The sequence below is a fragment of the Theropithecus gelada genome, chromosome 1 (genome assembly GCF_003255815.1).
Source record: "Theropithecus gelada isolate Dixy chromosome 1, Tgel_1.0, whole genome shotgun sequence".
Lineage (NCBI taxonomy): Eukaryota > Metazoa > Chordata > Mammalia > Primates > Cercopithecidae > Theropithecus > Theropithecus gelada.
Genome location: NC_037668.1, coordinates 106,493,118 through 106,517,082, shown reverse-complemented (window position 1 = coordinate 106,517,082; position 23,965 = coordinate 106,493,118). Strand labels below are relative to the sequence as shown.

The window sequence follows — 23,965 nt, the reverse complement described above, 5'->3', positions numbered from 1 at the left end:
AAATTTTGTAAAACTCTTATATAGTAAACAACAAACCAACAAAACATCCTCACTGCAGAATAAAATGGCAGCCTGGAAAAAATATTGTAACATATACTGTATTTGTTCGTTTTCACACTGCTGATAAAGACATACCTGAGACTGGGCAATTTACAAAAGAAAGCAATTTATTGGACTTACAGTTCCACATGGCTGCGGAGGCCTCATAGTCGTGGTGGAAGGCAAGGAGGAGCAAGTCACATCTTTGTGGATGACAGCAGGCAAAGAGAGCTTGTGCAGGGAAATTTCCGTTTTAAAATCCATCTGATCTCCTGAGACTTATTCACCATCATGAGAACAGCATGGGAAAGACCTGACCCCGTGATTTCATTACCTCCCACTGGGCACCTCCCATAACATGTGGGAATTCAAGATGAGATTTGGGTGGGGACACAGCCAAACAATATCATATATATTAAAAAAAGGTATATATCCTTAATATACATAGTCTTACTGCAAGTAAAAAAAAAAATTAAAAATGGAAAAAAGTCAAGAACAGGAAATTCATAGAAGTGGTATAAATGACTTACTAATGTATGAAAAGATGCCTCAACTTTATTAGCAATGGAAAATACAAGTAACATAAAGTATGATTTAAATATGATTTAATTTTAGTCTATTAAACTGGTAAAAACAGAAAGATTGCTAAAATACACAGTGGGTGATACCAAGAATCAAACGTTTTTTCTTAGAAGAGAATGGGAGTACACAATACCTATTTTAGCAGAACATATCGACACTGAAAATGAGCATGTCTAATCTGGTGATTCTGCAAACTTCAAAAATAGATAGAAATATAAGAACATACGTATTGAAATAGCGTTATTTGAAAGAGGGAGCTGGACACAGTGGTTCATGCCTATAATCCTAGCACTTTGGGAGGCTGAGGTGGGCAGATCACTTGAGGTTAGGAGTTCAAGATCAGCCTGGCCAACGTGGTGAAACCCCATCTCTACTAAAAATACAAAAAGAAATTAGCTGGGCATGGTGGTGGACACCTGTAATCTCAGCTACTTGGGAGACTGAGGCAGGAGAATTGCTTGAATCCAGGAGATAGAGGTTGCAGTGAGCCAAGATTGCACCACTGCACTCCAGCCTGGGTGACAGAGAGAGACTCCATCTCAAAAAAAAAAAAAAAAAAAAAAAAAAAAAACAAGAAAAAAGCAAGTAACTGGAAATAAAAACAACTCTCCATCAATACAAAAATTGTTATTTAAATTATGATACATTCATGTTATGTAATACTTTTGATGTGGTTTGGCTGTGTCCCCACCCAAATCTCATCTCGAATTTTAACTCCCACAGTTTCCATGTGTTCTGAGAGGAACCCAGTAGGAGGGTGATTGAATTGAATCTTTCCATGCTATTCATGAGTGAATGGGTCTCACCAGATCTGATGGTTTTAAAAATGGGAGTTTCCCTGCACAAGCTCTTTCTTTGCCTGTTGCTATCCATGTAAGATGTGACTTGCTCCTCCTTGCCTTCCTCCATGACTGTGAGGCCTCCACAGCTGTGTAGAACTGTAAGTTCATTAATCCTTTTTTTCTTCTCAGTCTCAGGTATGTCTTTATCAGCAGCATGAAAAGGGACTAATACAACTATTTAGCTGTTGAAAAGAATACTTTTATGTACTGACATGGACTATTGAAATAAAAATTTTCAGTACAACAGTATGTCTAGCATGGCCTCACTTTCTAAAACTAAAATTGTGTAACTATATACTAGTACAAGATTACCTCATTTAATATAGAATTTAGCACTACAACAACACAATACATTTTGTTAATTTGGGGTTTTACAATTCAGGCATTGAAAATAATTCAAATCAAGTTAAATATGAAACACTAAGACTGAGTTTAGATCCTTGTTAAAATTTAAAGTGCACTTCAAATTTAAGATATAGTTCCTTCGGATTTCAGTAATCTGCCTCTTCTTTATTATAAGATAAAGTGAAATGTTCATGATTTTCTCATAAACTATCTAGATTGTTTACTGAAAATACACTTTAGCAAATATGAGACTAATAGCATAAAAACCTTCAAACTACTTTCTCGTAATCGCATATCTTATCTTCATCATATTGCTTTCAGTTGATATTTATGCAGGGCAGAAAAACAGCTCTGCCAAAAATTCTGTGCAATAACTTTCAGTTGAGGCTTAGAACAGAACATTTGGTTTATATGAACCTACATCTCAAGATTGCTATGATTTAATTTTACCAAGTTTCTGACTTACTTCATGTACTGTCATGTTTGAGTTCAAAATGAAGGCAGTGTTCCCACTTGGAGAAAAAGAAAAGAAATTTACATTTTTATCTTGTTCTAGTGTGATTATACTTCAAGTTTTCCAATAATTTGATAGAACTCAGTGAATTGCCTTTATATCAAGGTAAATATATGCTATTATAGGGAAATTAAAAGTGCAAAGGCAAAATATGTTTTAGTCATTTTCTTTTATTAGAAAAGCATCCATTTCAGACAATACTGCAACAATGCTCGGTATTGTACAGAAATGTTTCAATTGTCTGAATTTTTAAGAACCAAGATTTCCCTCTTTCTATTATATTGTCCTTTTAGTCATCTAAAATTTCTTTTAGTTCATTTATTCTACCTTATCTTTACAGATTACAAGACCATGCTTGTCAGTACTTACAAAGAGTGAGTCCCAAATGTTTTTATGCCATGATGTTCCTAAATGTTAAACACAACTTTTAAAAATGGTTTCTGTTTAAATGCTATTAGGAAGACAATGAAATCGTTAGTGCTGTCTACAAATTAGTTTCTGTTTTCCTCCTAACATATCATAGTATTGCACTTAGCTGCCCCCTGGGAAGTTAGTAAAGCCACATTATTTATGTTAGCTGGAGAAGTGTATGCAAATGTGTGTTGCCTCTAGATGGAAATTTTAACAGCCTGTGTGTGATTCACCATGCTCTGTTGCATGAGGAACAGCCACATATAATGGTGGCTGTTTTGTCACCTGAGTTCTCTGAGTGATTATGGCAGCAGAGCTCCCCTTCAGAGTGGACAGGAGCCATAAGTGAGATATAAACTTTTGTGAGATTTATGGCGCTGTAATTTGGAGGTTGTTTCTTATTACAGACATATCTAGGCTTTTCTGAATGATATACCTAAACCTGGAGGTTTGGGAAATAATCAGATTTATATCTAAATTATGACTTGCCTAGGTAAGTTGAGACACAGGTAAAAGAGTGAAGATATCACAGAAGAGTGGGTAGGGTGGGAGAGCAAAAGGTAGTAAATGGAAAACAAGTTGAAATTCTTCCCATCCAGTAGCAGATAAAACGGGAGCTTAGGTTCAAGCGTTTCAAGTTTTATATGGCCCTCCTAAAAATAATCACTCTTGAAAAACATTAGTCCAACTTTATTATAAAATTACTTATTTGAAGTTTTAAGCTAGTCAAAGCACTGAAATTACATGAATTGCATACCAAAGCAAACAACAATATATACATATCACTATTTAATCTCTATACAATCCAACAAGTATAAAGAGCACAACATACATTTATTCACACAACAAAGAAAAACACGTTTCATCTACTATTAAAATGTGCCAGTAACAAGTTGAAGTCCAACATTATTTACCAGGTGGTAAAATCTTTGACACCTAGATTAAGAAGTAATAAAATGTATATTCCCAGCATTTATATTCTGACCCAAAACAGTTATTTAATTTGGAGCAATGATGGTATACAGGTGTAGCTAGCAAGAGTTTTAACAAAAAGTTCACTCTATATTTAACAAGTGCTCTTATTTGGGTTCTAAACTCAGAGTAGGCACGAAACAAAAGCAGATTTCTCAAGTCCAAAAGTGTGCAAGAAAGAAACATTTATCACATAACACAAATATATCTACATAAGTGTGTATTAACTTTCAGGTATTTTTCATTTTAGCTATATAGATAATTAGAAGCAACTTTCTGCCTCTAGGAAAAAAAATTAAGCACACATTTCTATCACCTAGTTAAACCCATCAGTAAAATGTCTGCTGTTTTGGATACACCCATAGCTAATTGTGAATCAGCATTATCTATCTTTGTATTCATAGTAATAAAAACTTATGTGTGATGATTTTGCTTTTGTCTCATCTTTTTAGAAAAATTCACTAACACTTGTAAAAATCCTGACATGTTTAGGTTATTTGTCCAGAATAATATAATTACCCAGAAATCATGTTTAAATAGTATGTGAAGTTGCTTGGATAATGCCTTACCCAGTTCAAAAGGAAATTCAGTAACTCTGAAGAAACTCATAACTCTCAGTTATGAGTTTTGAAATAGAGCTGAAAACACTCAAATTGGTAAATTTATTGAAACTATTTGTACTATTTATTTTACAATTTATTTCCAGAAACCTGAACAAATATACTTCTACTTTGAACATTTATATGAAAGGTATTGGTAGATATTCCAGTCTATTATACATTATACAGTAAATTGCCAAGCTACATGCAACACATATAATAACAGAAATAAAACTCTGAAGTCAGGTGTGCACATTGTTGCATTTGTTTTCTTTAATTTTGTTTTACTCAGAAGAAAAACTTAAAACAATGAAAACATATATTTTTTTTTAATTTTTGATGTCTACTTCTTGGGTTTAACATCATTTTTAAGACCAATTTGGTTACCCAAACCTATGCTCAGATAACATAGATAACCCTCCTGTGATATGTACACTTCTCTCTCACTCCTCAAAGCCTTACATGCTCATACATTCTCACACATGGTCATGTTGCAAGCTCTCCCCAAGTCAGTACACATGGCCAGGGTGACATCATGGCACTACAGCAAGAATTCTGCCATTTGTTTAGAAGCCTCAAGGAGAAGGAGCCTGGAGCCCCTAAATGAGAGTTCCTTCTCCATGCCTCTCCCCAGTCAAAATACATGGAAATATTCATGGAAGCATTGTACCTAGCATGATGAGGAAGGATGGAGAATGGTTCCTTATGTCTCTGTTCACAAGATATCAACACTCTTAAGTAACTGTATGAAATAAATTCTCCTCTGAAAGCAAATAAACCATCTGAAAGGTCTTCTGGGCTTTAAGATTTCTTGAAACAAATGAGAGCATTTATGTAATGTAATAGTCACTAATTGCAGCAGCTTTTTAAAAAGTATATGCACTATAGAAATACATATCACACACATATTCATTTGTGTATATACATACATACACTCATATATACTACAAAAATCTATAACCATCAGTTTAAATTAAAACTGCACAAAACTTTGCAATTCTGTGTTCATTTTGCACCAAGAGGTTCTTGTCTGTAGTTCAACCTGGCAAGTATTTACCGAGCATCTACTATGTGCTCTATAAATGAGAATAACCTAAATTTGTGTTATTAATTATTTACTGGCCTTAAAATCAGAATATCATGTGCCAATATGTTTGTGTTTCTCTTCTTTAAACTTACTGGAAAAGTATTGCCTTTAAATCTTCAGTGAGGCTATTTGCTTAATTCCTTTTAATTTACTTATGGGAATTTACAAAGAAATCACTAAAAATTAACATGACTTCCAATGTAAATTACCAATCAAAAGCAGATATTTATGAGCATAATAATTTAAGTCTCATTGAATTACACAGATTTCCTAGAGAATCGGAAATCAGCCTAACAGAGAAGATTAATTTTTAAATGAATCCAAGTTAATGAAAGCAAAGAACTCTTATACAGAAATGTATTTTCCTATTATAAAGCAGGACTACCTACCCTTATTTCTGATAGACCTAGGACAATTTGAATGAGTACTGAAATTCTTTTGGTTGAATTACACAAACAAGCAAAGAAAAAGTCTCAATTATTACTGGAAAATTTGGAGAGAGATTATCTCTTGATCGCCTAGTTAATCGTTATAATAATCCCCAAGTACTTGGCAAATTGTCATTCTTCCTCTCTTAGTACTGGTAGCACAGGCTTTAGAAGATGCCATCTTACAAATTTAATGAACCTGCTATCGACAGAATTTTCTGATGTCTGTGTGTATATGTGTGTAAAGAAGAAACATACTAGCGGCAGATAGTCTTTGAATATTGTATATTGATTATGTTTCTTTTGTTCTCTGACACAAATAATGGCTCAAAGTAAAGCACCTTTTGCCAATATTCTTTGCACCTATCACTGACATGTAGCTTCTGTTTGTTTGCATTATCCATGGTAGAGTTTTGAAACTGCTGTAATTCTAGTTGTCCATCAGTGTGCTGAGATAGAGCCTTTGTTTCTCTAAAAATTATTTATTGCGCAATCATGCGCAAAATTTTCAGAGAAAAAAATGATTATTTGAAAATCGCTAATCTGTGACATCAAAAAACACTTCCAACAACAATCGACCTTCATAATAATAAATGTAAGTAATCCTATTTGTCAAATATGACAAGAATGGGCCCATTCTAGATAGGATTGCAAGATCAGGCAACCTGTCTGCCAGACCTGGAATATGCAAAGGTTGTTACAATAAACCGTCATGACTTCCGGGTGTCATGACCATGCATGTATTAATTAAGGCTACATAATGACGGGCAAAATAGGCCAGATCAAAAAATAAGAGTGCTTTATTTTATTGAGCCTAATTTATAAGGATTAGCTACAGAGCAGTGATCTCAAAATAACCATTTCACTATGCAGGCCGCAATAAGATGTTCTCTGGCAAACAGGCCAAATAAAGTCATTAGACCTCAACAGATGATTCACTCAAAGCATAAATAAGACAGATAAAGCTCAAAATTGCTTTCAGTGTGACTCCCATGGCATTATTTCATTGTGTCTACCTCCCATTGGCAAAAACAAGTGAAAAATGTACAATTATACTGTTTATTTGACAAATTTCAAAACCTGAATCTGACAAAAGTATTTTCAAACTACATGATGAGGTCTGAATTTTCCAGTTAGGCTACAGGTATTTAACTAACTGAAATATTGCCAAACATGTCTTAATTTTGTTCTAGCCCTACACTGACTTACTGTCCTATTAAATTAGGTGCTTGCTGATTTCTCTGCAACTGGTGACTCAGAAATAGCAGCAACTTTTAAGGAATTTTTAATGGAGCTAAGCTCCCAAATATGTAAGCTGATGACATGCACTCCACAGCATCGACTGGCAAACTTGTAGAGATTCTTAAGGACAGCCTTCCGTAGAAGAATATATACCCAAGGATCTAAGATCTGATTCCATGTTGCCATTCGGAGAGCAAAAAGTGTTGTTTCACAGGTTTCCAGAGAATGATTTCCATTTATTCCAATGTTGGCCATTGTCACCTAGAAAAGAAAAAAACAGGGAAATTAGTTGATGCAGCCTTTTTTCAATCCTATAATTTTTTAAAACTTAACTAGCTATGCTGGATGACATTCATTTCACTTTCTACAGAGTGATGCTATTGTGCAAAATACTGATAGAAAGAAATGAATGATAGCAGAAACACTCATGGAGACAATTGAATCATTTGAATTCAAATTGACATTAGAACTACAAAATTGATAACTTCTATAGAAAGTCAAATATGCATAAAGAGAATCACCTAAGGGAGGACAAACATTGATATCAGTAACTGACCTTCTCATACTTCTGAGAATAGTCAATGCAAAGCCAACACACATCTGTTTTATTTCAGTGAAGTATTTTTAAATAAATAAATTATAGATAAGCTAACAAATAGTTTTACAAAATGAATTTAGACCATCTGATATTAATTTGTAAATGGTATATGACGAATGTTACTTTTAGATTTTCTGCTTGTTAACTACAAGGATACCACTCTCCTCAATTTTATATTTCTTTTTCTACATCTCTTTGCCCTAGCCTTAACTTGGCTAAAACATTTCAGAAAGTATGCAATGGAATTTTCTAAGGACTTTGAGGAAAGGAGTTTCTCTCTACACTACCATTGTGACTTAACAGTACCAATGTATTTCGTGGTTTCATGTGTCCATTTCCTGACCACCCATGATTTTGAAGAGATCATTTCATGGAATCAGTTCTATAAAATTGTCCCAGCTACATGTTAGAACTAAGCAAATCACTGGTCCCAGCTTTGACTTCCAAACAAACAGTTGTGGAACATATAAGGTGACTTTGAAAACATCTTGGATGTACAAACAAATAAGAAATAAATAAACAAAGGGTAAAACTGAAAAGTGAAATTTGGGTCAATTTGCCACCATTAAAAGATGATGTAACAAAGACCAAAACACAAGTAAAAAGAAAATCAAGATCCATTACTAGAAAGAAATGTACATCTTAATTTGACCCAATGATACCAATGGTTGAAGATCTTTATCAAAACCTTCTTTGTCTACACAATAAAGTACAAACTCCTCAGCTAGCTTCTTGATGATGCATCTGAAGTCTACTTCTATATTCTCATCTCCCCTGCAAATTCCCTATGATACAACCACTGTGAAGGTCTCATCTGTCCCAGATGCACCATGCCCTTCTGAGCTTTTGTTTGTATAACTCCTTTTGTTTTGAGTTACATGGTGCACACTTCTCTGATTCTCCTCTCTCCCCTATAAACAGCAGTGTAGTCACCAGATATGGAAAGGCATGGAGTCCTCTTCTGAGGGGTCCCAGTGCCCAGGTTTCTCCCCAGAACAGTGGGGCACTGCCCAAGCACTCATCATTACTCTCTCCCCACCTTTAACGCCCAACCCCAGCCTTGGATAGGGGTTACTCCACAGCCTGACTTGGAAGAAGCACTAATTATTTAGCCACCAATAAATGTGGGGAGAGTATTTCTGTAAAAGAAATATCATTTATCATTAGTATATTAATAATAACAAATATATTCATAATATTGATAATTCAGGACCACCTAAGTATCCAACAGAAGATAAATTATAGTACTTTCACATAATTGAGATTTAGGCAGACTTTAATGTTTGTGATTCGGTGTTAACTTTTTAAAAAGCAAACTGCCAAACTGTATTGATTATGTGGTTCCATTTTTTAAAAAAACTCAAATATGTAATTTTGTGCACAGATAAAAGCCTAGCACGTATGTCATTGTTTTCATTGGTTAACTCTAGACAGCAGAACTACAGAGACTTTTGATTTCCTCGTTTTGTTTGTCTCAAATTCACTAATTTTCTACATAGATCATGCATTACTTTTATAAATCATGTTTTTTCCTAAGAAATGTGTGGAAATATACTATTTTACTAAAGAATCAAAACTGATGTGGATTATTTGTGTACATCTCTGTGGATGTGAGTAGAGCAGCACTGAAGTTACCACAGAATCTCCGGAAAACTGAAGCCCTGATAAGACTGGCAAGGGACATGAGGGAACCCGGGTCAGAACAAGGATGTCTGCAAGCTGGTTCATCAAAAGCAGTCGGAAGCCATTTTCTCTGGTCTCTGGCAACAGCCTCCTGACAAGCCTTGAGAACATTATTATCTGTCTAGCCCACCTGCACTTGTATTCCAGACACTTATGTAGAGAGTCTCATCATACACACAGCCTTTCATAGAGTTTCCAAGAGCTACCCAGTACATGGAACTAAAGGAATATGGGTTATTTTCCAAAATATCTTCCTGCGAACCTTGGCACATTACAGTTGTATATCTTTGTTGATGATTAGAGTTCTGAGAAGTAGACAGGACAAAGTATTTGAATATTCTATGAAAAAATTAGTCAATTCACCTGATGACTGTAAAACACTGGACACTAACATAAGAGAAATAATGAGGTCAAAGAAGCATGGAGGAAGGAGAGTATATGTTTATTGCCAGGTTGCAAAGAACAAAATAGTTGGTAATACAATGGATCTCCATTCATTTGGGCCACCTAAAACAATTCTATCAACTGTTAAGGCCACTAAAGTTAATGGATATGCCAGGCTACTTTATTCATAGATAATAGAGCCTATGTTTGCTAAGGTTTTATTCTGGATGTTATCCCATCATCTCTCCCCCATGTCTGTACATGTGTTGGCCAGAGTCAGGCTCTGTGGCTGTTTACTATTCAAAGCAATGGTAAATTCAACAATTATGCTTCCATTCCTTTGCATATTTATAAATGTAAATCAATCCAGCAGCAAGTAGTTTTGAGTGTCTACTGTATCTAGGCATTGTGCTAGATGGCACTACCACCAAGACCCAAGTTAATGTGAATAAAACAGAAATGTAACTGAGGGGATTCTGAGAACAGAAGGAAGCAAAATGGGCTCCATTTATTATGCACATAGAGGACCATCTACATCACCTCTCATGAGAAGACAGAATCACAAATCTTACAGGGTGCAGGAAAATGTTATCTAGTCCAGACTTCTATACAAAGCAGAAATTACTTAGGGATGCCACTAAGTATGTGAGAAGAAAGTCTCAGTACTACTCAGGAAAAAATCTTTTCCATTTGAGCTGTATGAGTTGTAGAATGTTTTCTGTTACCAGGAACTAAAATTTACTCAACATATTTTAATGTTGTTTTCTAGAGCATCATGGGATAATCAGTCCATTTACTAAGTGTCAGCCTTTCACATATCTTAAAATAATACTAGTCTTATATTTCTTCAGCTGCTGTTCATACAAAATGGTTTGCAAACTCCTACCTCTTATACTCTAGTTTCTCAATCTTTCTTTAAGAAAATACACTGGACAGAAATAAACTAACTCTATATATGGTCCAATAACTACAAAGCTCAATGGAGCATCATTTCCTTTTGGACAAACTACTCCTATCTGTGCCTCCAGGACTACATTAGCTACTTTCTCCCTTGCATATTCCCTTGTGAATTGATCCTAGTTCATAGTATATTACAGAAAATACTCTCTTACTTAATAATTTTACTCAGTGGATATGTAGAGTAAAACAAGCTTCAATTTTCCCTGCTTATTTTTCAAATTATTCAAATACTTAGAAAATATGGATATATAAATATTTGTACATACATATGTGGAGTTACAGTGACATATCTGTGACTTGATATTAATGAATTTAGCAGCTAGGCATGGTGGCACCTGCCTGTAGTCCCAGCTACTCAGGAGGCTGAGGCACGAGAATCACTTGAACCTGAGAGGCAGAGGTTGCAGTGAGCAGAGACCACACCACTGCACTCCAGCCTGGGTAACAGGGTGAGACTCTGTAAACTTCCAATTCTGGAGCCTCAGATGTCACATGTGAGCCAGCACCCATGTATAAGTTGTTTGATCCACTTTCATGTTGCCTCTCAACCCACACCTTGTTTTTCTGTCCTTTCTCGTTGAGTGTCTTATCACTTTAAAAGCAAACATAGTATTATAGACTCCTAAGTGGTTTTCTAGTCTCTATTTATTTGTTCTTCTTATTTCATTTTGTTTACTCTAGTTACAGAATATTTCGCAAATGCCAAAAACATGCCATTTTTCCTGCCCGTCCCTCACTAAAAATTACCTATCTAAATCCTCCTATCCTTCCTGTCCCATCTTCTGCAGAAAACGTTTCTTGATCTCTCTGTAGTTGAGTAATCTCTCATTCTATACAGCCGTTATGTGTGACACCACTTCTTTAACATTGATAAACATAGTATCAGTATAATATGTAGAACATATTGAAATGAGATAATGTCAGTATGTGTATCATAGTCCCTCGTGTCTTGAGGGTAGGAACTATGTCTTTAACTTTCTCAAATCCTTCTCCTCTGCTTTGTACAACATCTTTTAGGAAGAGACTCCTACAGTTGAATTGGGGAAGACAAGAAGAAACAGGCAATTACAAGTACAGGAGTTAGGAGGGTTACACAAAAAGTAGGCCAGGCAACCTCAGGTCAAGAGTCAAGTTGGATTTAAGGTTAAAAAAAAATATATATATATATATATAAGGAAAGAAAACTTATACGAACTTTTGTTTCAAGGAACTCCTCAGATTCTCTGTAACCTTTAACTTCTAGTCTGCACAGAAGTTTCTATTTACTCAAGATAAGAAATCCTAGTAAAGTTAAAGTGAGTTTTAACTTGTTTAGTTGTTATGGTGATAAACCTTACATCTCCCCATAAGCCTTTGCTGTTCTTAAGGAAGGGCCACAGTTGAAGATCACTGGGGCAGGTGAAGAGAAAGAGGCAGGGGTGCAGAGACTCCTACCTGAGCCAGATCCCAGAAGGGTTTGGGAACTGGGATGGAGGTGGTGGGATTCAAGGTGTTACAACAGAGACACCTCTGTCTTAGACGACTTGTTCTTGTTTAAAGAAACTCTGCCATCCCTGCATCCTCGCATAATAGGTTGTTAGTTCAATCTTTTTAAATCAAACTCACTGACTAATCAATTAATTTGATTCAACTTTAAAGCTTTGACCCACCTACTGCTGGTCATCAAATATACCTGTCTGTCTCAAACCTCCAGCCACAGGGGTGGTGCAAGAAGACTAGGTCCACTGGCGTGGCTTAGGCACAGCAGGGATCATGGAATTTCTTTACCCGTGTGTCTTCAAGGAAGGAGGAAAGGGAAGGAGAAAGTCGTGTTAACACTTTATAAATATGAACCCATTTCATCCTCCTAAAACCCCCAGAGGTGGTTGCTATGTTTCTGATATTGCCAAAAAGAAAGCCAAGTCCCAGACACATTAACTTGCCCAAGTTCACACTGCTGGTAAGTGGCAAAGGCAAAATTTCAGCCCAAGTCTATCTGGATTCCAAGTCTGTCTTCCACTACACCATTCCCAGTAATGAGGCCAGTGGTGCTACGTTTTATTTACAAATAAGATGATTTTAAAAACTAACATTTATTACTTAGTATGTTTCAGGCACTATTTTAATATTTTACATCTATTGTCTCATTTAATCCTGCTAACACCTCTGAGAGATGAAGCTGAGGTACAGAGTGGTTAACTTGCCCTAGGTCAGGCCTAACAAAAATGTGGTGGAGTCAAGATTTGAATAGTTGGAGATGATGACTAAGGATTTGTGTGAGAGCCTCCGTGGCACTAGGAGAGCTCATTTTTAATTCTTTATGATTCTAGTTCCATCTGCCTATGTCTAGTTGTCTTTCAAGCTGATTCTAGCCCTCTCTCATCCAATATTTCTATGATTATATTTTTACTAGCATCTCTTTAAAAAATTAGGATCTGGTGCTAATAAATATTTTGCTCCAAATCTCCTGTGCCCATAACAACAGATATAACCAATAGGAAAATCAAATAAGTAAACACCACATAACCAAGGTGTCCTTCAGAAGGATGGACGTCAAAACAATGAATGTGCAGAGGACAGCTATCTGTCCCAGAATGAAAAGGTAATTGTAAAAAAGTATCACCAATAGATTCACTAATAGTGATAGATGGAATAAAACAATGCTCAGTGCCTTTTATCTTCCTTCTTCTTATCTGTCCCATGATAAATGGCATGATTTTCATTTCAGTAGTTCTTTTTCTCTCATTCTTTTTTTTTTTTAATTTATTTATTATTATTATACTTTAAGTTGTAGGGTACATGTGCATAACGTGCAGGTTTGTTACATATGTATACTTGTGCCATGTTGGTCTGCTGCACCCATCAACTCGTCATTTACATCAGGTATAACTCCCAATGCAATCCCTCCCCCCTCCCCCCTCCCCATGATAGGCCCCGGTGTGTGATGTTCCCCTTCCTGAGTCCAAGTGATCACATTGTTCAGTTCCCACCTATGAGTGAGAACATTGCAGCACTATTCACAATAGCAAAGACTTGGAATCAACCCAAATGTCCATCAGTGACAGATTGGATTAAGAAAATGTGGCACATATACACCATGGAATACTATGCAGCCATAAAAAAGGATGAGTTTGCGTCCTTTGTAGGGACATGGATGCAGCTGGAAACCATCATTCTTAGCAAACTATCACAAGAACTGAAAACCAAACACCGCATGTTCTCTCATTCTTTAGACCAGCAGTCCCCAACCTTTTTGGCACCAGAGACCAGTTTCGTAGAAGACAATTTTTCCTTGGAGGTGGAGATGGTTTTGGGATGAAACTGTTCCACCTCAGATCATCAGGCATTAGATTCTCATAAGGAGTGTGCAATCTAAACCCTTCCCATGTGTTCACAATAGGGTTTGTGCTCCTATGAGAATCTAATGCCGCCACTGATCTGACAGGAGGCAGAGCTCAGGTGGTAATGTTTGCTCACCTGCCACTCACCTCCTACTGTGCGGCCCATTTCCTAAAAGGCCTGGGCCTGGGGACTGGAGACCCCTGCTTTAGACTAATATTCAGATGTCCTTTTGGACCTTGTTTTTACTTTTTTAATCCAAACTTTTGTATTCACCCAAGAGCTATCCTTATTTTATCATTTCTATTCCTTGGCAGCGGTGGAAATTAAAAACTCAGTAGGTAAATTCAAAGTCTTAGAAGAAGAAAACACATCTATGAAATCTTATATTTGTATGTATGCCTTGCTTTGTCACAAAAGGAATTTGAGGCATTTTACTTCATGCTTGTAGTATCATCATAAACTCTAGCTCATTCCAGATATGATTACCTACATCAAACATATAGTTACACTAAGAAAATATCAGTTATGCTCCAAATATTGGTAATAATAGATGCATAAGACATTTTCATCCTAATAAAAAATGTTTATTACGACTGAAGTAATTATTAGCGTCTCATTTATGAATTAAAGAAAAAGCTAGTCCAGTAGTTAGTTGTAATATTGGAGGTACAATGATTCAGGAATAAAAGACTACTTTATTTGACTGCTGGCAACGTTGTTTTAATAGCAAAAGCAGACTGTACCAGTTAGGTGTTTCAGTAAACCATCCCTCCTATAACACATTATGTTTTTTCCAGCAAGAAATTTCCAACTGGCCCATTTAGTTTATTGTTACAGTAGTTTGGAAAGATTTTCCAAAGCATTCTCAAAGTTGTAGTACAATAATTAATTATTTAATGAGAATGTTTTTTCTCATCTATCTACTTATTGAAATATGTATAGGCTTTTTGTGCCTGGGCATCTATCTATTATTGAAATGTGTGTGTTGGTTCGCTGTGCCTCAGCCTCTATCTGCGTATTGAAACTGTGTGTATTAGTTCACGGTCTCAGCATCCAACTACTTATTGAAATGTATGTGTTGGTCTTCTGTGCCTTGGCATCTACTTATTTATTGAAGTTTGTGTGTGTTGCTTACTGTGCCTGGACATCTAACTATGTATAAAATGCATTTGTTGCTTCACTGTTTGGGGATCTAGCTCTTTACTGAAATGTATGTGCTTGTTCCCTGTGCCTCAGCATCTACCTATTTTATTTGATGGAAATTTTTAATGAGAAGAGTGTCCTTTCAAAAATAAAAGATACCCATACATTTTAGAGAAAATCAGTCTTTGAAAAAGCCAATCTAAACCTGTAGACCAAATGCAAAGATACTAAAAGACCAATAAATTAAGGCACATGGAACACACAGAAAAGAGCTGAGCCAGAATTAATAAAAAATGTCTATTTAACCCTAAAGCATAATATGAGTCTACTTAAAGATAAAATCCATATATACTTCTGGTCAGGACAAAAGAGTCAGCCCTTCCTGATAATCCAGTCAATTTCATTAAAATTAGTTCAGTGTAATGCTGGTACTTGAGTCAATCTGGTTGTTTGGTCATGAGGATAAGACAATTTGAGTGTTGTGCTTTTTGTTGTTGTTGTTGTTAACTTTCTGAACTTCTCTGGAGTTACAATTTTAATTTTTCTTCAGCATACCAAAGCAGCAAATTGAAATTCATCTTTCTTCATTATAAGTCAATATATACCAAGCATTCTCTAGGTAATAGCCTATGGCTTAAATCTCTGATCATACTCTCTCCCATGTAATTTTCAGCTCTTTGAATATATTTCCTATCTCATGGCCTAAAATATTAGCCACAAAGTTCAGTGCCAATCTCTCTCCTCTACAAAACAATCTGGTGTAATGGTTTTATCCCACATAATTTTCTCCTGACAATTTTCTGTGTATTACTGACCCTTCTACTGTTTCGGAAGCATATGCCATGACTCCATTAAACCGTCAACTCCATCAAGAAAAAGATTTTGTCTTCTGGACACCCTTATTCCCAGTGCCATGCTCAATACTTGGTACATACTGGCATTCCGTAAATATCAAGTGAAGGAATTAATTAATGAGAAGAAATGTTAGAATCCATGGAGGTCACAAACCATGACTCTTCTTTTCCTATGTGTTGGGCACATAGTGGGTATCTATTTGTTAACTGGCATACAACCTTCTCTGTAATGCGCAAAACTATACCAATTGCTTCAGCAGCCTCATCATCATCATAAATGAATAACCAACTTTCATCAAGTTCCTGATACTGTTATGTTCAACATGCAACAGAAGACAGATTTAATGTGTTGTAAGATTTGGGGAGAGAGGGAGGTATTTTTCTCTCTCTCTTTTTTTTAGCATAAATATGTCACTAATGTATCTCATTGACATAATTTGGGTGATACAATTACAATTACATTTTTATACTTCATTAATCATTACTTCCCTAAGATCTCAGAAGGCAGTTGTTTACTGGTATATTTGCATAATACTGATAATCAAAAAAGTGTAGTAAGTCCTTTTGTTTAAGATACAATCAAGAGAGGCCATCAATCATTGTCTAAAATTCAAACAATTTTACTACTATATGAAAACTGACTGTCTTTATGCCATTTAAACTTTTAACTGAAGATTTACATTACTTTTTTAAATCACAAAAATCCAACTTTTAAATAAAAATAAATGTCACAATGCAGTATACAGCCATAGGCTGAGCTGACGTTCTTTCTGAAAAAAAAAGTACCAATCTCCAGATTTCTGACTAACAATCTTTTAAGAAGCATTTTATCTTACCTAAAAATTCATAGTCGGTAGTACATATTATATTTGCTGCCATTGTAACTGAAGTCTATGTCTTGTGGTAATGTATACAAATAAAACCTTGAGAATTTATCAAAGTAGTCCACTACAGAGAAAATTTCAGCCTGCTGACTATCATCTGTCCTTAACAAAGCTACAAGGCCCTTCAAGATATGCCTTCTATAAAACAGATTGTATCCTCCATCTATTTTATGGACAAGTCACAGTTAATTCTACAATCAGCACAGTTGTGTTCTATCCCCTTTAATGAGTGACTGTAGCCCATCTTTGAAATGGCTCCTTGACTCACTATTGGGCCCAAACCTTTGCTTCATCAAGGTACCTCATTCACAATACAGGTCAGAGTCTGTCTTGAGTATTTCCTTGTCATGCTACTGACTGAGGATTGCTTACTGTCTCATTTGTCACTTGCCAAACAATGATATACATGGTGACCTTATTCTTTTTATTTGTTCATTCTTCAGAGCTATATTATAAAGAGCATACAAAAATGTTACTGTCTTGGCTTCATTCCAATAAAATCACTGGTGTTCTCGTCCTGCCCTCCATGTTCCGGAAGATCTAGGAGAAAATGTTAGGAGCCCTGGATGTCTGTGGCTATGGTGTTAAAACTGCATAGGTTCTCTCTACTCTGCCAATTTATACCTCACATTTCAACCATTCCCTGCTGACGAATGACACCAAACATACAGCAAAAGAGCACTAGAAAATGCTTAGCAGGATCCAGTGATCTCATTTAACACTATCTCTAGAAATGCATCAAATCTCAGCTCTCAGTGTGTTGAACTTGATGCCACAGCAATCCCATACTCCACAGCCTCTCATAAAGAAAGCATTAATTATCTTCAATTTTCTGCTGCTGAATAGGAGACCACTTTAAAATAAAGATCTAGCAATAATTTTTTAGTCCCAGTGAATAACATAAATTGTGTATAATTCTTGCAGTGTTGGGCAGGACCTTTCTTTCACTTGTTTGTTTTTGTTTTTAAAGGCATGCTGTAAATCTAGCACAAACAAGTCTCAGCAATCAACCAAAATCAACTGTGTTTCCTTGGTATGATCATTATGTGAAGAATTATTAATATAAGAATATGCTAATTCCAGAAGACTACTTCCAATTGGAACAGTTTCTAAGATTTTAAAACAAACAAAACATTCTGATACTACTTTTAAGTCTTCCTGTGTAATAGAGTTTGACTAGTCATTGTCCCTGGTTCCTGGAAGGCAGTCTCTAAGCCCTTGGAATTTCCTTAACGATAAGAGTGTCTTTATTAGTTCTGGTGGACACCTTGGACCATGTCTCAATTTCTGTTAATGAGGTGACTCATTGTGGAACCCTAAAGAATTTCAGGATGGGGACTGGCCATACTTGAAAGACCAACCATGTGATTAGAGGGTCAGGGCTTTGAACCACATAATATCAGCCTGACCTTCTAGAGACTGAGTTCAGTCACATGATCAATTATTCAATCAATTATGTCTACAGACTGAAACCTAATTAAAAACCCTGGATACCCACAATTCAGATGATCTTCCCTGGTTGATGATACCCATTAATACAGTAGGAGGTGTATTAATCCTAAGGACATGGAAGCTCAGTGTCTGGGACCCTCCCAGACCTTGCCATGGGGGTCTCTACTTTTGACTGGTCCTAATTTGTATCCTCTATAATAAAATTGTAAGTATAGTACTTTTCTGAGTTCTACAAGTCGTTCTAGTAAATCATCAAATGCAAGAGGATAGTGGGAAAACTGAATTTGTAGCCAGTTTGTCAGAAGTGCAAGTGGTTGGGAATCTCCCAGGCTTGCAGATGGTGTCTGAAGTCAGGGCAGTGTTGTGGGGGACTCGGCTGTATATCTATGAAATTTGAACTAAGTCCATGTAGTTAGTGTCAGAATTGCACTGCTGGTTCCTTGTTACATCTTTGAGAATGGCAGTATGACAGAGGTTAAGTAAGGCTGGAAGTATTACAATAGTCTTGGGCTGCTTCAGTTTAGGCTTCCTGATACTCATCTGGCATGTTGGAATTGGGGATGGGGTAACAATTTTCATACCATTAAGAAGCAGTTGGAGGATTTATGTGAACTTTAATTAAGCCAAGGTGGTTATCCTAGGTCAAATACATTAACAGTAAAAAAAAAAAAAAATCTTGCATTTGTCCAAAGTGTAGAGCTTTAGATGAAGTTATTCCACATTTCCCTCTGATTGGTATAAGACAAATATTTTATTAGAGAAAGATATAAAAGGTTAGAACTGGAAAGAATATAAAAATTGTGTAGTCTAATTTGTTCATTTCACAGGAGAAAAAATAACCAAAGCAAGAGGGATCAGTGATTTGCCCAAGATAATAGCCATTTAGTATCAGAGCTGGGACTACATCAGATCTATAACATCTAAAATTACACTGTGATTCCCAAGCTCCTTTAGTTAGGACATTGTTCACTAGCTAAGGTAGATAAATTCTCATCAGGTTGTATTGCCAGTGAGAAAGAAAGCATGCAGGATGTAATTAAATGTCTTGCCTTTCTTTTACTGGGAATTCAAATAGAACTTTTAATGTCTTTTTAACTTTTTTGCTGACTCACATAACTGAACAGTTGGCCTATGCAAATATTCATTCCAGAAGCATTTATAAGGCATCTATTATAAATCAAATCTAGATATTTGGTTCTGAAGTCACTTCAAGAACTAATAAAAGTCCAGTAATCCTCTAGATAACATGTATTTATCCTCTTCCTCATTTTGTTGATACCAAATGGATTACTCTTGCTCCAGTGCATTGTGAAGCCAACCAACTCATCAAGCCCTATGTGTGTGCAGTTGAGTATGGTGTGGAAGGGATGGGGCTTTAAAGAGGAAGGATGCATACAGGGATGGAGACAGGTTCACACCCTTGAACAAGTGCCCTCATCATGTGATGTCATTCTTTTCTAGTAAGCTAATGGATATACTCAATAGGAGCAACTACACCAGCTGCCCAAAAGGCAACATTAAGATTAAGCAATCCACACATTGTTGTATTATGTAAGTTGCACTAGATCTTTGTATTCCAAAGGAGTTGCTGAAATTTCACTTTTTTATTTTCAGAAATCTGATACTGAGATATTAGCTGGATTAGATGCTAGGCATATAGTTCCCAAAAGGTAGGAGTGTATCATTCAACATTTAAATTAGTAATCACCAGAGTACTTGAAAAACCCTTTGGGTCTCTTCTTTAAACAATGAAATGCAGACAGACCCCACCTAACAAACTTTTAAAACATCACTCATTTGTAAGTTATCATTTAAGCCACAGAATATGGTTCACCATAATAATGTGGCATCTCTTTATTATATAAGCTAGTTTAAAATATTGTGCCATGTATAAAAATTAAATAAAATTCTGTTGCAGTGTTAGTAATCCTTACCAAAACCTTTGTCATATCTGAGAGCTACGTGTAGATCCTATCCACCCTACCTGTGCCAGACTCCCTATTTCCTGGTTAGTCCAAAAGTATTTATACATGTTTTTCACATTCTCCTTTCCCACAAAACTTATTCTTCAACTCAGACTTCTTTTCATGACCACTTCCCCCATGAGTTTTGACTTGAATTATTTCTCCTTTTTCTTCCACTGTCTCAAGGTACTGACTACCTATGACTCAGTCTCTAAAGATATTATTCTACAATATAAAAAGGGTCATTAAAAGTAAATGATATTTCTGGGACTAAGAGGAAGGAAATGTGCCGATTAGTTCAATCTTTCTATAGAGCAATTTGAGCAATTTGGAAAAATATATCACAAGCCTTTGTAAGCCAGTTCTCCTTAAATCAATTCCATGTCTATGAATTTATTCTAAGGAATCAAAGAAAAATAGTGTACAACAACCTACAAGTTGTTCATCTCAGTGTAGTTTATAAAATGAAAAAATATATAAGCAATCTCCAACAAGCAGGGATTTCTAAAAAGAGATTACAGTACACCTACACAATGAAATACTTTGCAGCCATTAAAATGATGTCATCTAGGAATGCTTGAATATAAGGGAAAATAATTATAATGTAGTTAAGAAAATAAAGAAGATTACGAAGTAAAAGTGTTTTAGTTTGGTTAACATAGTAATAATTACATAGCTAAGACTTACTGCAAAATTCCTATGTACTTTCTGAGATAGGTACTACTAATATTCCCATTTCAATGATAAGGAAAAGGAGACAAAAGGAAGTTAATTAACCTGAGTAAGGCCAAACAGATAGTAAAGATAAATTGGGTTCACAAAGCCAAACCAATTTTTTTAGAAAAAGTAGATTTGCAGGGGTGTCCACAGGAGAGAATAGTCATGGATTCTTAGTTTCTGTTTCTTGTTGGGCCAGTAAAGCCCCTTCCTCATCCCCCTTTTCTGCTTATCACTAGAGACAGAAGCTAAAAACCATGGCTTCAGGCTGCTAAAAGCCTAAAACAAAACAAAATAGAACAACAATAACAAAATTAGTCTGGTTGGGCAAGCTTGATAGAGCCTCTCTAATACATGTGTATATGCTTTGAGAAAGGAGTAGAAGAATATGAACAAAAATATAACAGTACATAACAAAAGTTGGGTATGTACTTGTGTTAGGCAGAATTTCAAAAATGACCCCCTTAATATGCCCAACCTAGTCTCTGGAACCTGTGAATATAATGAGATATGATCCCCATGTTTGTGTTATATTATATGGCATGGCCAACCTTAAGATAGTGAGTAAGTGGGCCTAATTTAATCACATGAGTCCCTTTAAAGGCAGAGAACTTTCTCTAGCTGGTAGCAAGAGAAGCCAGAGAGATTCCCAGTGGGAGAAGAATCCTTGCACATTTTCTGATTTGTGCATAGAGGGGCCACAGAAGAAGGAATGCAAGCTGCCTCTAGGAGCAGAAGACAGCCCCAACCTGAGGGCCAGTCAGGAAACAAGGACCTCAGATCTACAGTCACAAGGAAATGGATTCTGCCTGAATGAACTCTGAAAATGATTCTTCCCCCAAGCCTCCAGGTAACAGCCCAACACTGCTCCTGCCTTCATCTCAGACACTTGTTGAGACCCTGAGCAGAGAACTCAGTTGAATGCACCCAGACTTCTGACCTACAGAACTGTGAGATAAGAGGAGCACTGTTTCACACTGCCAAGTTATAGGACTCTGTTATGCAGTGATAGAAAACTAATACAGTACTTATAAGTGATTTAAAGTTAGGAAACAGTGAAATTTCTATATAGTAGATCAAAAACCTACAACAGCCATTACACTTATTGGACAAAGTGTAGATGCACTTTAAAATCTGGAACAAGACAAGGGTGCCCACTATTACTACTACTGTCTAACATAGTATTGACAATGCTATAAGAAACAAAAAATGAAGTATAAGAATCAGGAGAAAAGAGATAAACTTCTGTTACCTAAAAAAATGATAAGACTCAATAAACAATTGAAACCAATGAGTTCAACCTGTTGCTGAATATATAACCAACTTAGAAAACTCAAAATCACTTATCTACGCTAACAATACCAACTATAGAATAAAATAAAACAATTATTTCTGTATTTTTCAAATTTTATATAATGAACACATATAACTGTTAGTAAGTACACGCCCTATCAATGGTCATTGTCAAAATATTTAGAACATTGTTATCGATCTATCAGAATGGCACAGGCAATAATCAAGTAGTTCAGCCATATATGTATGTACCAGATGAATAAGAGCATCATTTCTTATAATTGTCAAGTGATTATTATATTTCTCTTTTTGAAATCACTGGGAAGGGCAAACTTTAGCTACCCACTTTTGCCAAGGAGAATTTCTCTCAATAATTGTTTTTCCCATAGTCGGGGGAAAAGGAAAGTAATTCCTCTGGAGTGTAATTAAAGCAACAAGGCAAGGTGGCTTACTTAAAAGGTTGCAGTGAGCAAAAATCACAGCTGATACAGAAGGGAGTGGAGTGTCTATAGGGCTGGCGAATGGGAAATTAAGAGAGAGGAGCCAGCCTGGCGGCCGCATGTGACAGTACTATCCTACCTGAGCAGACAAGATTAAAAAGTGTAGCTCAGATTTCCTCCCCTGCATGAACTCAGAGTTGTTGCAAGCATGTGAATGCTGGGGGCCTTGCCATTACTTGCCTTCAAATTATGAAATGACAAGGTTGTAAGTCCCTCACGGAACTAATTCTCACACCCCAAGTAACAAAAAACAGCAATTAAAACATATCTACCTACCTAACAAGTACTTGACAAAGTCCACCACAGTGGTAGGTGAATTTTAACATAAAAAACAGCTTACTAGATCAAATTATTTTGACTTTATAACACATTCAAGATAAGCAATGGAGATATTCTCTGTATACTTTAACCATGATCGATCCCAAACCGATGGCAAATCATCACCAAATTACACTAATGACTCACTCACATAACTAAGAAAGCTCTAAGTCATCCGAAGAGTAGATCTGAAAATGACCACCAAAGACTGTCCTGCTCTTAGGAGATTGTCAGCAAAAGCTCTGGAAATTTCTTTATTGCACTGCTGTAAAACTTTAGTTCCAATTCCACAATTCTCTTTCCAGTATATAAATTCTCTTATTTTTTCCATTAAGCTACCAAGTTTTGTGGTATTATTTCCAATGCCAGAAAGCCAAACCCATTCTCTGTGGTTATAGGGAAGATATTGTATTCTTAAGAGGTTTTACAAATAATACCACAAAAATGTCCTCACTTAAAAGAACAGGACTTTTTAAAGAAATAAGAGGAGATAAATATATATAACCAACAAGTATATATTTGTATTCGGGTAAGTTGTTTCATAAAGAAGATGGGCTGAACTAACTTTAAGATTTCTCTGGTTGTTTAACCAGTGAAAGACACAAGATCCAAAACCCCCTAACTCAGAATGGCATAAGCCCAAAATCCCAAAAGGTAATGGTGTCTGGTTGGCATCTTGGAGGAGAATTGACCTTATTAAACACATTCATATTAGGAAGCACAGCATGAAAAGAAAGGAAGTGGTATAGACCTGAAATGACATTTACTACAAGTTTATGGAAAAGAAATCAGTGTGAAGAAAAGATAAGATAATTTAACCCATGGAAAAAATA

The 23,965-nt window shown here is 35.9% G+C and overlaps 1 protein-coding gene across 1 annotated transcript in view; it reads right to left on the bottom strand.

Annotated features, from left to right (window-relative positions):
• Positions 1 to 5,863: 5,863 nt before the first annotated feature.
• Positions 5,864 to 23,965, bottom strand: part of PTGFR (prostaglandin F receptor) — a 47,044-nt gene continuing 28,942 nt past the window's right edge. Inside the window, exon 3 of the mRNA XM_025402884.1 lies at positions 5,864 to 7,322. Within this exon, the coding sequence (XP_025258669.1) occupies positions 7,041 to 7,322 (282 nt within the window). The 3' untranslated portion in view covers positions 5,864 to 7,040. The remainder of the gene's footprint in view (positions 7,323 to 23,965) is intronic.